Source organism: Pseudopipra pipra, chromosome 2, assembly GCF_036250125.1.
Source record: "Pseudopipra pipra isolate bDixPip1 chromosome 2, bDixPip1.hap1, whole genome shotgun sequence".
Lineage (NCBI taxonomy): Eukaryota > Metazoa > Chordata > Aves > Passeriformes > Pipridae > Pseudopipra > Pseudopipra pipra.
In genome coordinates this window covers 28,456,993-28,470,666 of record NC_087550.1, presented here as the reverse complement: position 1 = coordinate 28,470,666, position 13,674 = coordinate 28,456,993, and the positions used below count along the sequence as shown (strand labels likewise).

Here is a 13,674-nt window from a genome sequence, read left to right as displayed (position 1 = left end):
CTTTCCTCTTAGGTGCCTTGGTGTGGGAGTGTGAACTGCCACATGCCACCGAGCAAGGTGATTCTGCAGGACTGACTGACACCAGGGTGAGCAGGGCACAGCTAAGAATTTCAGTTTCTTGACAAATTTAGGCCAAGTCCCTGCTATAAAGGGATACGGCCTGCCCACGTATGAAGCATGAGAAAGTAAAATTCACAAGCACTTTTAAATCAAAAGATACATTTAATAGGAGGAAAAAGGGTCAGTGAGGCAGTCCGTTTAAAGTCTCAGTGCTCCAGAAGCTACAAGGACAAAGTTGAAGGCTTTTCCTTTCCAAGAGCAGAAACTTGCACCAGGTCCACACCTAAGTAAGAGAGCCTTTCTGGAACGTGGAGTCACTGTACAGAAGTCCACCATGACAGCAGTAGCAGCAGCAGCTCATACTACTCCCCAGACTTCCTCAAAGGCAGTAGTAATTTTAGCACACGTCAGGGCAGCAGAGAGGGGATAGTTGCTGATGGAGACCATCTTTTCTGTATAGTCAACATTGACCTGAGAGAAAAGAGGGATTAAAAAAAAATAGAAAAAAACCCCATCAAGCTGCAAGTTTTCCTTGAGCCCCATCTATCTCCATTAGTACAAGAAAGAGAAGGAGCTACTGGACAGGGTCCAGTGGAGGGCCACAAAGATGATTAGGGGTCTGAAACATCTCTCTTATGAGGAGAGACTGTGGGAGCTGGGCCTGTTTAGTCTAGAGAAGAGAAACTCAGAGGGGATCTCATCAATGCATATAAATATCTCAAAGGTGGGTGCCAAGAGGATGGTGCCAGACTCTTAAGTGGTGCCCAGCGACAGGACCAGGGGTAATGGAACTAAAACACAAGAAGTTCCACCTCAACGTGAGGAAGAATTTCTTTACATTGAGTGTGGCACAGCACTGGAACCGGCTGCCCAGGGAGATTGTGGAGTCTCCCTCTCTGGAGACATTCAAAACCCAACTGAACATGCTCCTGTGTAACTTGCTCTAGGTGACCCTGCCTTGGCAGCAGGGTTGGTCTAGATGATCTCCAGAGGTCCCTTCCAACCCTAACAATTCTGTGATTCCATTAACTGGGAAGGCACAGTATTTGTCCAGCAGGACAACTGTTAGCCCTCACTAATGCCCTCTCTTGAGAGGGAGAACAGTCCCAAGTGTTGCAGTATTGGGCCTTTTTTGACAAGCCTGTCTGGAGGGAAAATGGGGGGCTGGGCAGGGGGGAAACCAACCTGAAAAAAGGGGCAGGTAAAACCTCCATACTCAGAACAAGACTGAAATCTATGCTGATAAAGATCTTTACAACTCCAAATAAGGGATACACACACTTACCGAACCGTGGGCAAAAGCTCCCACTACAATGGCAACTGGCTCCGCTGCAGGAACCAGCTCACGCAGATCCGTCACTTTTGACGCTGCAAAGGAGGTACCAATCTTCATACAGCCCACGGGCAGATGGTCACTGACTGGATTCTTAATCACCTACAGAAAGCAGAAAGTTCACAGGGATGTAGAGGTAAGGCCACATAGCTAGGTCCATTGTTTGTTTCAAACAAACAAACAAACAAACAGCTGTTGTCAGCTGCTTGCAAACTGCACTAGGAGCTCACAACTAGTGCAACTGGAACAGTCCATCATCATTGTCCACAGCAGTTACGATGTAACATATGTCATTCAGCAACCAATATTACATACACAATTCAACATTACAGGCTGTTCTTACTCAAAAATCAAATCCTCTTGAGGTACACATCATGTTTCCCTGTTTCTCTGCATTACTCACCAGTTGCACCCAGGTCCTTGAGCAAAAGCGCTTGAGGCCATCTCTACTTGGGCAGAGATGCCCAAGACAGATGATGGTAGGGTAGGTGAGTCTTGGCTGAGGGGAGCAGAAGACAAGTAGTAGAGCCACAGAGTGAAGCTCCTTGTGATCAGCACTGCAATTCCTGAATAATCTGACTTCAAAAAAGTCTGTGAGACCACCTGAGTGACTGTAGACAGTGTTGAAAATCCAGGAGAAGCTGAGGCAGAGCACTGCTTCTAGGAAAAATATCCTGAACACCACCTTCTCCTGGAGAGGAGCCATGAAGTACACATTGGGCAGCAACATGGTCAGGACCCCCAGGCAGAGGAACAGAACAAATCCCAGCAGGTGTGTCCAGATGTTGCCAGCTTCAGTGTGTATCTGGAAGATGCTCTTGAAGCAGGTGGGGAAGGAGGGCATAGGGGGCCTCTCTCCATGCAGGAAGTAACTTTTGGCCTTGAGCCAGTCAGGCAGCAGACTGTATGAGCCACTGCCATTCCCAAACCTTGTACACAAACTCTTCCATGTTCTCCATGGCATGGTGAGCCTACAGGGGCAGAGTCAGTACTTGCGCCACCTACTCTTCCTCACGGGCTACTGGACACAGCAGGTCCTCAGCACTGGCCACGCCAGCGGGTCCTTAGTCCCCCTTCTCCTCCAGGAACAGGCACAACTGGAGCTTGCCAAGATGGGTACCAGGGATCATGAGTTTGGAAAAGTTGATGTAATCCACTTTAGGCACCTTTGCCTCATCTTGGCTAGCAAGCAGGATGCCGCTGGGATCTAAGACCACTCTACCTTTTTGGGGTAATCTGGATGTACAAAGTACATTTACGTCATAGCAGTTCTTGATGATGATTAATTCTTCAATATATCGTTCAGTATATTCCTTCCTCACCTGGAAATCTTGCTTCTGTCTCTGATGAGCAGCGCAGTAAGGTCCTGCTCCTGCCCAGCAGCTCCTTGTTCTGGCATAATACTTGAGCCAAGTTTGAGAGAGCCCTGAGCGAGGAAGGCCAAGCCTGGCTGCTTGTTGTCTATCCTTGCCTGCTGACCCGTTTCCTCAGGGAGATGTGCTGGCTGGGGCAAAGCATTCTCTGCCAAGATGACGACATTATTATCATCACCATCTTTCTTAGGCTGCTGCTTCTCTGGTGTTTCCAGCAACAAAGGTAATTCTCCATCCAAGGAATCCGATATCATGCCAAGACCTTCGTCCCTGCAGTTTATCCAGTGTCAGTGCCCAGCCATGGCAGTCAGGCTCTCACAAGGAAACAGATCACTCAGCTCCAAGGACAGCAGTGTTTGGGGTTCCTTTCCTGCAGCAGCTCCCACAGCAGATGCCAGCCCCATGCAATGACGAGGTGGTATGGAATAGTGACCGTGCCCACACACCTCTAAGCTCCATCCCCTCTCTGCAAACAGGACACCAACCAAAAAACCTCCCCAAAAATCCCTCCTAAATTGCTGTAGGATGCAGAGCTAGAACGTTGCAACATTAGCTGTGAACAGTTAAAGAATGCTTACCTTCAGCAGCTTCTGAGGCCCATCAGCTGCTCGAACACTGAGCTTATGCAGCAGCTGAACTGACAAGAGAAAACACGAGAAGAAAATTACTTAAGCTGACAGTTCTTTTGCTGGAGGAATCCCATGCTCTGCCTGGAGATCAGAGCTGAGGTACACAAGAAGTCTACCTTTAGATTTCCCAGCACTGCCTGAAGCAGCCTTAAGAAGTACTGACCAGCAAGTTATTTTGCTGGTAGCACAGTCTCCTGCAGGCACTCACCACTGCGCTAAGGAACACACAGTTGGAGTATGCACCCTGGAACATCACAGACGGATGGTTTCATTTATCTGCTTTTTTTCCTCAGTTTCACATTTTAAGGTTGGTGCCACTTTTTGACTTTTCCCAAAGTTCTTCCTCTCTTAGCCAGCTTCCTGCATTATTCTGTGGCTGGTATAAATTTTGAATCACTTACCCATAAGACCACAGAACCGATCAAAAGTTCTTGGGATTCTGGTTTGGGGATTGACTTCAATTAGAACGTTCTTCTGGGTATGGATATAAACCTGCAGGAGACCAGCCCGATTCAAGGGGCTGTCCATGAGCATCAGGAGACTCTGAAAGTGAAAAACACACAGAAGTGAGAAACAGAAAGGCACAAGAAAGGATTCTTGGGTAAATTGAGGGTTAGCTCCCATGACTGCAGAAGGGACCGATGTTAAGGCTGAAAGTTCATCTGACTACTGGAGTTCTACTGTAAGGCTAAGAAAGCAAGCCCAGACTCAAACAGTGACTAAACCCAAAAGCCACATGCACAACACAAGAGGCCAAACTCGCCCCCTGGGTTCCAAGGGCACAAGTGTCACTGAAAACCAGGAAATAAACCCTCCAACCCATTTACTAGGTTAGAAAGCAGACATTACTTTATTCAGTGCTGAGGCACATGGGGCATCCCTCCACACAACATGTGTGCCAGTTATCAAAACTTTTAACTATTTATACATTTTAACAAACAACGGAATTAGTGTTCATTGGCTACAAGTTACATAGTTCTCTTATTGCCCGGTATTCTAGTTTCTATTGGTTAATTATTCTCCCACTACTCATGCCAGTTAGTCCCCATGCTCAGTTTCTGTCTTCTGTTCGGTCAGTGGTCGCAGATCTCCATGGCAGAATTACCTTCTACCCACTCAGACCTGATTTCAACAAAATTTTTGAGCTGGTTTTATTAGTTTCTTCGTTATCTTGAGAGTCCTGCCAAATGCCCTTGTCGCCAGTAAATTCTGCCCATTATCAGTGGTACATCCTTCTCCCCGAGCTATATTAACTTCCCCCACCGGGTCCGAGATCACTGAAGCACGTCAAGCCCTAAAATTTGTTTTCCTAACACATGGACATCACTTAGAGCTTAATTATTAGATGCTATCTGTTTCACAGATTAAATCTCCCTGCTTGATGATTAGGTCAACGTTTTCCCCCGCTGCTGCATAGACTCCTTTTTAAAGAAATACAGCCTGTTCGGCAGCACAAGCAGGCCCGCAGCCCCGAGGAGCGATGTCACCAGGCCGCCTGCAGGGCTGCCCCGATGGCACAGGCGCTGCCGGGCCCAGCGAGTACCTGGTGGGTGATGTCGGGCCGCACTTCTCCGGGGTCCCGGCCGATCCGCAGCAGCAGCGCCTTGTGCTTGTCGCAGTTGAGCAGCTCGAATGTCTTCCCCACCTACGGCCAAAGCACGGACAGGTTGGGCGGCGAGGAACGAGGGCGCCCGCGGCGCGGTCGGACCCCCTCGCCGCCCGCACCTTCACAGTCTCCAGACTCGCCCCCTCCAGCACCACCAGGAGCCGCCGCTGGCCGCGGGGCCGCTTCGCTTCCAGCGGGAGCCCTTCATCCTTCTCACCCCCCTGCGCGTCCCCACGTGGCCGCCTGGGCGCCGCCATTTTGCCACTCCGCCCCGCCGGCCCCGCCCTGGCCCCGCCCCGTCCGCCGCGGCCACCCAAGATGGCGCCCGGGGCGCGCCCTCTATCTGGCTCCGGCCGGACCCGCTTCCGGAGCGCTCGCCCGCCGCGCCGGAAGGCAGGCGCCGGGGGCGGGAGGGGGCGGTGGCGGCGCTCCCGGCGCCGCGGTTTCTCGCCGGAACGCGGCGGCGGTGGCTCCTTCCGGTGTCCTTCCCGGCGGGGGCGGCGGCGGCGCGGCCATGGCGCAGAACCTGAAGGACCTGGCGGGGCGGCTGCCGGCCGGGCCCCGCGGCGTCGGCACCGCGCTCAAGCTGCTGCTGGGCGCCGGCGCCCTGGCCTACGGCGTGCGCGAGTCCGTGTTCATCGGTGAGTGCCCACCCCGCCCCCCTGTGCCCCACGCGCCCGTCGCCCGCGCTGACCGAGCCCCCGCTCTCTCCTCGCAGTGGAGGGCGGCCAGCGCGCCATCTTCTTCAACCGCATCGGCGGCGTGCAGCAGGACACCATCCTGGCCGAGGGGCTGCACTTCAGGTAGGGCACGGCCCCCCCGCTCCCTCCCTGGCCCCGCGGGTGCCCGCGCCCGTAACGCCTCTCCGCCTCCCGCAGGATTCCCTGGTTCCAGTATCCCATCATCTACGACATCCGAGCGCGCCCGCGGAAAATTTCCTCCCCCACCGGCTCCAAAGGTGAGAGGCCACGAGACGGGAGGGAGGGAGGGGACGAGAGTCCTGCCTCAGTGCCGGTTCCCTTCATGGAATCAAGGGATGATAGGGGGTTAGAATGGATCTGAAAGTCCCTGCCCGTGGTAGGGGCACTTTCCACTAGACCAGGTTGCTCGAAGGCCTTATCCAGCCTGGCTTTGAATACTGGTAGGGGTGGGGCATCCACGATCTCCCTGGGCAACCTGTGCCAGTGTCTCACCAACCTCCCATAAAGAATTCCTTCCTAACCTTAGGGTTAAAGGGTGGGTTCAGTTCCGCGCATACCGTGTTTCACCTGATCCACTGCGCAGGCTCGAAGGCCTTACCCACATTTGCAAAGCCGGGCGTGGGTCGAAACGGCCATCTTCTACAAATGCAGTCACACAAAGATTAAAAGACAAAGGCATATACACGTGCCTCCAGAGATGCACCCAAATCAATTAGCATGCTGGAACATCAGAACCATGCTCGATTCTGTGGATAGCGGATGTCTTGAGCGTCGTTTTGCCCCAAATTTTTTTCCCAAATCTTCTTTTGCAAAGCCTAGCCATGAAAGTTGAATCACTACAGTCCCTAATGAAGGGCTGCTCTCTGGTTTCCCTGTAGGCCCCTCACCTCTCCCCTTCTCCTCCCTCTCAGACCTGCAGATGGTGAACATCTCCCTGCGGGTGCTGACGCGCCCCAACGCGGCTGAGCTGCCCAGCATGTACCAGCGCCTGGGGCTGGACTATGAGGAGCGGGTCCTGCCCTCCATCGTCAACGAGGTGCTCAAGAGCGTTGTGGCCAAGTTCAACGCCTCCCAGCTCATCACACAGAGAGCACAGGTGAGCCCTGCCTGGGGCAGGCTTGCACTCGGGCCACAAAGAAACTGCTGAACTGTGGACGTGGGGAGTGTTGTTACAGGTAAAGGAGAAACATTTTAGGTTGATGGGTGATGCGTCCAAGTGGAAAGAGCATGGTGCTGTGCCCTGCTTGCAGCTCGATTCCAGTGCAGATACTAAGGTTGTATCATTTGCTTCTGAAGAAGACTGGACCCATTGGTACATGAGGACAAAACTGTACCGCAGTGGGAGAGGTGGGGGAGGGAGAGCTGATTTACAGTTCACAGTAGAACTGGCTTTGAAAAAAAATTACCTGGCTATTTATGGGTCTCAGAATGTCCGTCAGAGCAAGTTAAGCAGTTTTGAAGGGTCTGAAAAATGAAGGGGATGAGCAGTTAAAGCACTAACCTGTCAGTGATGGATGCTACAGAAGGGTAGCAAGTACTTCTGCTTAGAATCCCAGAATGTGCCAGCTTGGAAGGGACCACAGTGATTCATCTGGTCCAACCTCCCTGCCCAAGCAGGGTCATCTTGCTTCATCCATGGCACAGGATTGTGTCTAGATGGTTCTGGAATATTTCCAGTGAGGGAGACTCCACAGCCTGTCTGGGCAACCTGTTCCAGTGCGTGGTCACCTGCACAGTAAAGAAGTTTTTCCTCATGTTCAGGTGGAACTTCCTGTGCATCACTTTTTGCCCATTGCTCTTGTGCTATTGATTGGCACCACCAAGAAGAGCCTGGATCCATCCTCTTGTAACCCCCCCTGCACACACTGATTAGAAAAAGATTAGAGGGTCATCTGGAGGGAGGGGTGTTGCTAAATAATAGAAATATTTAGCTTAAAAATGCCTGTGTCTGAAAGTTTGTGTTGTGGTAATTTGATTGCCAGGGATTCTGAGAGTGCTCATCACCTATGGCAGCTGAGGGAGAGAGGAGGTGCTGCTTTTCTTTTCAAAGGCTTTACGGGAGATCCTGCAGGATCAGTAGAGTGCTAAAAAGGAAAAGTTGTCAGCTGAAGTACAAAGCATCTCTTAGGTAATTTCTGATCCATGACAAAAGAAGCGAAGATAGGAAGTAAGTGTCCAGGATTTGTTATGAGAACTGATCCATAGCAGGGACTTCAGGGTTTTGTGCTCGTCCATGCAGTGTGCACTGGGGGGATTTGTTCATCCTCACGTGTGGAGAGAATGAGTGGAAATGATGTGACAGCAAAGGCTGTTAAGCATCTGTGATCTTAGAGAAGAATAATTCTATGATCTCTGAAACTTTTGAACAAACTGAATTGGATTTGCCTTCTTTTCACATATCCTTACTAGTGTTTGTTACTGTGAAATGATGTGTATTGCGGGGGTTGATAATGAGGAGAAAATAAAGTGCCTTTATGTAGTTAGGCACTTGCAGTTCACACAGTGAAGGTCTGTGTCATTATTTTCGAGTTCAGCTCAGAAGCAGCTGCAGCAAGAGCAAAAGCAAATGCTAGACTGGCCAAGCATGTGATACTGTAGCAATAGTTTCTGTTTAAGTCAGTATTTAGTGCAGGACTTGTCACCCTGCCTGAAAAAGGTGCTGGCAAGTTAAACGTGTAATAAATCAAAATATCTTGCAGCAACACCCATCCAAAGTGGCTAAAAAGAGTGGAGTAGCCACAATAGAAAAGTAACAAATTGTGTGGTCACTTTTTTTCCATGTTGGAATACAATTGTGAGAAGACAGCCTGCAAACAGTGACAGGTTCAAGGTGGAGAAGGAAGTGCTTATTGCCAAAACGTGTGGGAACTGTGGAACTAGATGTGGTAGGATGTGAAAGCCAAAGATGCTTTCAAGGTTTTTTATTTCTGCAATGTTAATTGCATAGTAGTGACTATAAATAAGCTGTAATGTAGTTTTGAAAATGTGATGTGTAGCTATGGATACGCGGTGTTATTCAGAGGCAGTATTGATGTTCATGGCTTGGAGCTGGGCTTAGGCAATGTCTCCCCCCACACTGTGAAGAGCAGTTGTCCTTCACTTCTGGAGTGCACAGGAACACCCTGTGCTTGGTACTACACTTCTTGCTGTATTTGTGTTTCAGGTGTCCCTGCTCATTAGGCGAGAACTGACAGAGAGAGCCAAGGATTTCAGCCTCATCCTGGATGATGTGGCTATCACAGAGCTTAGTTTCAGTCGTGAATACACAGCAGCTGTGGAGGCTAAGCAAGTGGGTGAGTTCCATTTGTGCCTGAAAAGGGTGGATTGCCTTTTCCCTTTCACTGAATTATTAAAAAAGGAGGTAGAATTTGGGCTACTGTGTCACTGCTTTTGTATCAGTACAGGTACAGAGTTATAAATCCCAGCCTCCTTAGTAATGGAGCTGAACAGGTTTACTTTTTAAGTATTATCAGAAAGCTTTGGGCCATAGCTGATAGGATAGACTGTTGGAGGGACTGAGTTCCCAAGGCTAGGGTTCCTCTTCAGGCCGGGAATATGTTTCTTCCTGTGGGGATTACATGTGGAGGGTCTGGATGCTGTGGACTTTACTTAAGGTAAGGTGAACTCAAATACATTTCGTACTTGTGGATATGGTCCCAGAATGCCATAGGTTCTTTCGGAAGCAGAGCCCCTGGGCCTCCACTCTCAGGTTCTGATGGCTCAGAAGACACGATGTGGTTCCAATGCATGTGTCCTTTCTCGCTGCAGCCCAGCAGGAGGCACAGCGCGCCCAGTTCCTGGTGGAGAAGGCCAAGCAGGAGCAGAAGCAGAAGATAGTTCAGGCTGAGGGGGAAGCGACAGCTGCCAAGATGATATCCTGCTTCGGGAGATTTTGTGGGACGTGGCTTTTGAGCTTGACAGTCCTGAGAATCCGTCACACTGAGCTCACGCTCAGGAGACTGTGATCGGATGAAAGCTTCAAGTAGGTCACTGTTATTTTTTCCCCCACTTCTCCAGTTGGCTGGAGTGAGGTTCACCTGAGGTTGCAGGTCAGAGCAGAGAAGATCATGAGCCTTCACTCCCTGCTATAAGGTTTAACTTTTATTGGCTGTGTTGGACCATAATCCATAATGTTCTTGATTTGGGGAAGGAAAAACATGCCTGCCCAAAGGCCCATGTTATTGGGATAGAGATTTCTTTTTAGCCCTCAAGATGTTTTTTAACATGGCTTAGGAAGAATTCCTGGAGGGCAGGCAGCTTCTGTTTGCAGGTTTTCCTTAACTTTGTTCCTCTGTACCTTGGGGAAGCTCTCAGCAGGAATCCAGGCTACATCAAGCTACGTAAGATCCGAGCTGCTCAAAACATCTCAAAAACGGTGAGCACCTGGCGCACGGAATTCCCTTTGTCCTTTGCAGTCCTTGTGCTGTCCCCCCAGCCCAGTGGCCACGTGATGAATTTAAGGCGAATGTGATTTGCCCTGTCCTGGTCTTTGTTCCTGCCCAGCTGTTTTTGCTCATATAGAGTTTAAGATGGTCTGCAATTAGATGTGAGGCTAAGAGTTCATGCCCTTGATATGATAAAGCCAGATCTACATCAGATTCCATCACCCACACTCAGCTGCAGCCACCAAAAGCTCCTGGTTCCCTGCAGGCTGAGAAGGGGGGACAGATAAGTGTGGGATCGAAGGTCTTTGTGGCAGAGACAGAATGAGCACTTCTTCTGGAAAGTCTGATGGCTTCTGGGATGGAAGTCAGGAAGTTACAGAGTTGTTTTGGGGAATTGCATCGATTGAAATAAAACAGGAGTGCTGTATCTGGAGGGGGAGATAGGTTCCTAGTGCTGTTCCCCCATGTGCATTTATAGTCACTTATGCCGTCTCCATAATGGATTTCTCTTTCAGATTGCTGCCTCACAAAACCGTGTGTATCTCACAGCAGATAACTTGGTACTGAACCTGCAGGATGAGGGCTTCACCAGGTAAAGGGACTGGATGGCTGGATTTGTCTGCACCCTACCTGGGAAGCTGGTCCCCTCTCTGGAGCTCCCTCAGGATCTTTCCTCTGAGAGGAGCCTGATGCCAGAGGACACAGCCAAGTAGGGAGCAGTCATTCTTACTGTGGAAATGGAGATTTTTGTTAAATCTAATCAACTTATTCTTGTTTTTCTTCTTCCCCACCCTCCACCCCTTACTGCATCTGCTGACACAGAGGAAGGTAAGGCTCTATATATTTTGATAATTTTGTTAGTACTTGGAACAAGGATGTTCCTGTTTTGCCTGGTGCCTGGGATGTTTCTAGCTTGGGCCTTTTTGGCCCCAGGAGGTTTATTCCATCTCTACCTCGTTTCCCATTTGTGATGTGAAGTTTGAAGCTTTCCTTGCAGAGGCCACACAAACATCTACATCAAGTAGGAGATACTCAGTAATTGGAGCTCCATGTGTGTCCCATAAGGAACCTTGCATGGCAAAGGCAGGAGTGAGGAGCATTCTCTGATCTATCACACATCTACATGACATCCTGTGTTTGTGGCAAAGAGGGCTGTAAGAAGGCAGGCTGATGATCATAGGAATTTGTGTTAGTTTGGGGTAATGATCTCTAGGAAAGATGCTTTTATTACTCTCCAAAAGCTTTCCAGTCCATGCTAGAAATCTCCATTTCCTGCTTTCAGAGCTGGCAGGAATTTCGTGGCTTTGCCTAATCTATCTAGTGTTTACTGAAAAAGGCAGTGCCAGCTGAGCTAAAATGAGATGTAGCTGAAAGCTTAGATTTCTTAGAATCAAGAAGGGAAACCAGAGCTGTTTTCTTCTCTGTGAGATCTCTGAGAAGATCCTTCTTTGTCACCTCTGACAAGATTCTGTCTTACTCATTCCAGAAGGCTTAAGGGGCTTTGAAAAAAAATACCTGTAGGAAGGACTTGGAAGTCCAGATCCTTTGGGCATGACACCCCACATACTAAAATCCACAGTGAGGGGCTGGTTCAGCTTTGCTTGTGCTTTCTACCTAATGACTCCTGTCTGTCTCCCTTTCAGTGACAGTCTCCTACTCAAAGGAAAGAAATGAAAGAAGCTAAAGACTCCTAGAACCAGCGTCGCTGACCAGCAGAAGATAAGAGTGAGGATCTTTGAACTCCCTCCACTAGCATTGTTTGCCCTCACTTTGAAGTTTTTAATCCAGTAGCCAGATTTGGTCCCTGTACCCCTGCTCCATCTGTGGTGATTCCTGTTACAGGAATGGGCTTTGCCTGTAGGCAGCTGTAATTCCTTCCTCACCCCACTGGTTAAGTTTGGAGAGGAGACAAGGGACTGGTATTAACCCATGTGGATATAGTAATTTGCCTCTAATCTTCATTAATCTTTAGATTTCTGTAGGATATCAGAATTCTCTTTTGGTTAAGTGAGGGAGTTCTGCTGCCATCAGCACCAGGCTTTTTTTTGTAGTAAATTTTGTTTCACTCTTGATCCCAAGAGAACCTGGGACTGAATTCAGGAAAATGCCATTCATTGGGTGCCTGTCACTGCTGGAATATCTATTTGTGTCACTGCCTGCTCAGTGATGCTTTCAAACATTTGTAAAAATTAAAAGAAAAACAAATTTATATTGTGTCTAAGTGTGCTTAGTGCCTGAAAAAAGATGTTGCAAAAGGGGAGGTGGAATGGAGATTTTATTTAGTTGAAAACAGAATGAGGATTTTGAAGGTAAAGGAACAAGAGAAATACGCTCCTGTTCACTGGTTGATCACAGGGTGGGAAGACAGTGAGGAGGTGTGGATGCTCATACAACTGCATGGGTGACCAGGGCTGGTTTCTTAGCCAACTGTAAGTGCTAGAGATGAGTGTAGGTTTACCTGCTTTCCCAGGTCACAGAAGCATAGATATATATATACACAGTGTGTGTAGATATATATATATGTGTGTGTGTGTGTGTGTGTATATGTATGCATACTGCTTTCCTGGCCAAAAATATAAGACAAATCTTCCTCCACTGACTTAACTCTTTTTGCTTGGGTTTCAACAGCAAGATCTTGTCTGCTTTAAGGGCTAGCTTCCTCCCTGTCTCACTGGGCTGCCCTATACTAAGCTTTAGGACTTGGAGGTATCACATTCATAGAATCATACAATATCCTGAGTTGGAAGGGACCCACAAATATGATCAAGTCCAACTCTTCACTGCACACAGGGCAACCTAAAAGTTGTAAGAGCATTGTCTAAACACATCTTGAACAGAGACAGTCTTGGGATCATGACTGCTTCCTGGGGGAGCTTGACCACCCTGTAAGTGAAGTCCTTTTTCCTAATACCCAATCTGAACTTCCCCTGATGCAGCTTCAAGGCATTCCATCACGTCTTGTTGCTGGACACCAAGGAGAAGAGTTCAGCACCTCCATTGCTGCTCCTGGTGATGAGCAATGAGGTCAGCCCCTCGTCTCCTCTAAGCTGAACTAGCCTTGTATCCTTAGCTGCTCCTTGTAAATCACGCTGCCTTTTGCAGTCTTTGTTGCCCTCCTTTGGACATATTGTAATGTTTTTTATATCCTTTTATCCTGGAGCTTGGAACTGTACACAGTACTCATGGTGAGGCTGGACCAATGCTGAGTACAGTGGGACTGTCGCTTCCTTTGGCTGGTTAACTATGCTGTGCCAAATGCACTCTGGGATAACATTGGCCCTTTTGCCTGGCAGGGCACCCTGCTGGCTCACAGAGCCTGCCATCAGCCAAAATGCCCAGATCCCTTTCTACAGAGGTGCACTCCAGTCTCTTGTCCCCCAGTCTGTATTTACATCTGAGGTTACACTGTTTTGGGTGCAGAACTTAGCATTTGTTCTTGTTAAATTTCACATGGCTGATGATTGCTGAGCATGTTCGTCTATCAAGATCTCTCTGTCAGGCCTCTGTCCCCTTGAGGGAATCAACAGCTTCTCCTAATTCGGTGTTATCAGCAAGCTTAGTGCACGGCTGACTCCTGTGTCCAGGTC

The 13,674-nt window shown here is 49.1% G+C and overlaps 2 protein-coding genes and 1 pseudogene across 2 annotated transcripts; 1 reads left to right on the top strand and 2 right to left on the bottom strand.

Moving 5' to 3' along the window:
* Positions 1-202: 202 nt before the first annotated feature.
* On the bottom strand, positions 203-5,289 carry EMG1 (EMG1 N1-specific pseudouridine methyltransferase). The gene is made up of 6 exons (XM_064644679.1): positions 5,121-5,289; positions 4,939-5,040; positions 3,797-3,938; positions 3,345-3,403; positions 1,346-1,495; positions 203-531 (listed from the first exon to the last, which is right to left on the bottom strand). The coding sequence occupies exons 1-6, from the start codon at positions 5,256-5,258 to the stop codon at positions 418-420; spliced, it is 705 nt and encodes a 234-aa protein (XP_064500749.1). The 5' UTR covers positions 5,259-5,289; the 3' UTR covers positions 203-417.
* LOC135409322 (adiponectin receptor protein 1-like) lies at positions 1,567-2,669 on the bottom strand (annotated as a pseudogene).
* Positions 5,290-5,464: 175 nt separating the features above from the next.
* Positions 5,465-10,726, top strand: PHB2 (prohibitin 2). Its single transcript, XM_064644676.1, has 8 exons — positions 5,465-5,642; positions 5,720-5,804; positions 5,880-5,959; positions 6,614-6,798; positions 8,866-8,995; positions 9,471-9,574; positions 10,000-10,077; positions 10,603-10,726. The coding sequence occupies exons 1-8, from the start codon at positions 5,516-5,518 to the stop codon at positions 10,681-10,683; spliced, it is 870 nt and encodes a 289-aa protein (XP_064500746.1). The 5' UTR covers positions 5,465-5,515; the 3' UTR covers positions 10,684-10,726.
* The last annotated feature ends 2,948 nt before the right edge of the window (positions 10,727-13,674 follow it).

Excerpts from the sequence above, each read along its gene's own strand:
- EMG1 (XM_064644679.1), bottom strand. The coding sequence starts at position 5,258 with ATGGCGGCGCCCAGGCGGCCACGTGGGGACGCGCAGGGGGGTGAGAAG. Across the intron at positions 3,404-3,796 it reads TCGGTTCTGTGGTCTTATGG|TTCAGCTGCTGCATAAGCTC; the intron begins GTAAGTGATTCA and ends TTCTCTTGTCAG. Across the intron at positions 1,496-3,344 it reads GGCCTCAGAAGCTGCTGAAG|GTGATTAAGAATCCAGTCAG; the intron begins GTAAGCATTCTT and ends TGCTTTCTGTAG.
- PHB2 (XM_064644676.1), top strand. The coding sequence starts at position 5,516 with ATGGCGCAGAACCTGAAGGACCTGGCGGGGCGGCTGCCGGCCGGGCCC. Across the intron at positions 5,960-6,613 it reads CTCCCCCACCGGCTCCAAAG|ACCTGCAGATGGTGAACATC; the intron begins GTGAGAGGCCAC and ends CCTCCCTCTCAG. Across the intron at positions 8,996-9,470 it reads TGTGGAGGCTAAGCAAGTGG|CCCAGCAGGAGGCACAGCGC; the intron begins GTGAGTTCCATT and ends TTCTCGCTGCAG.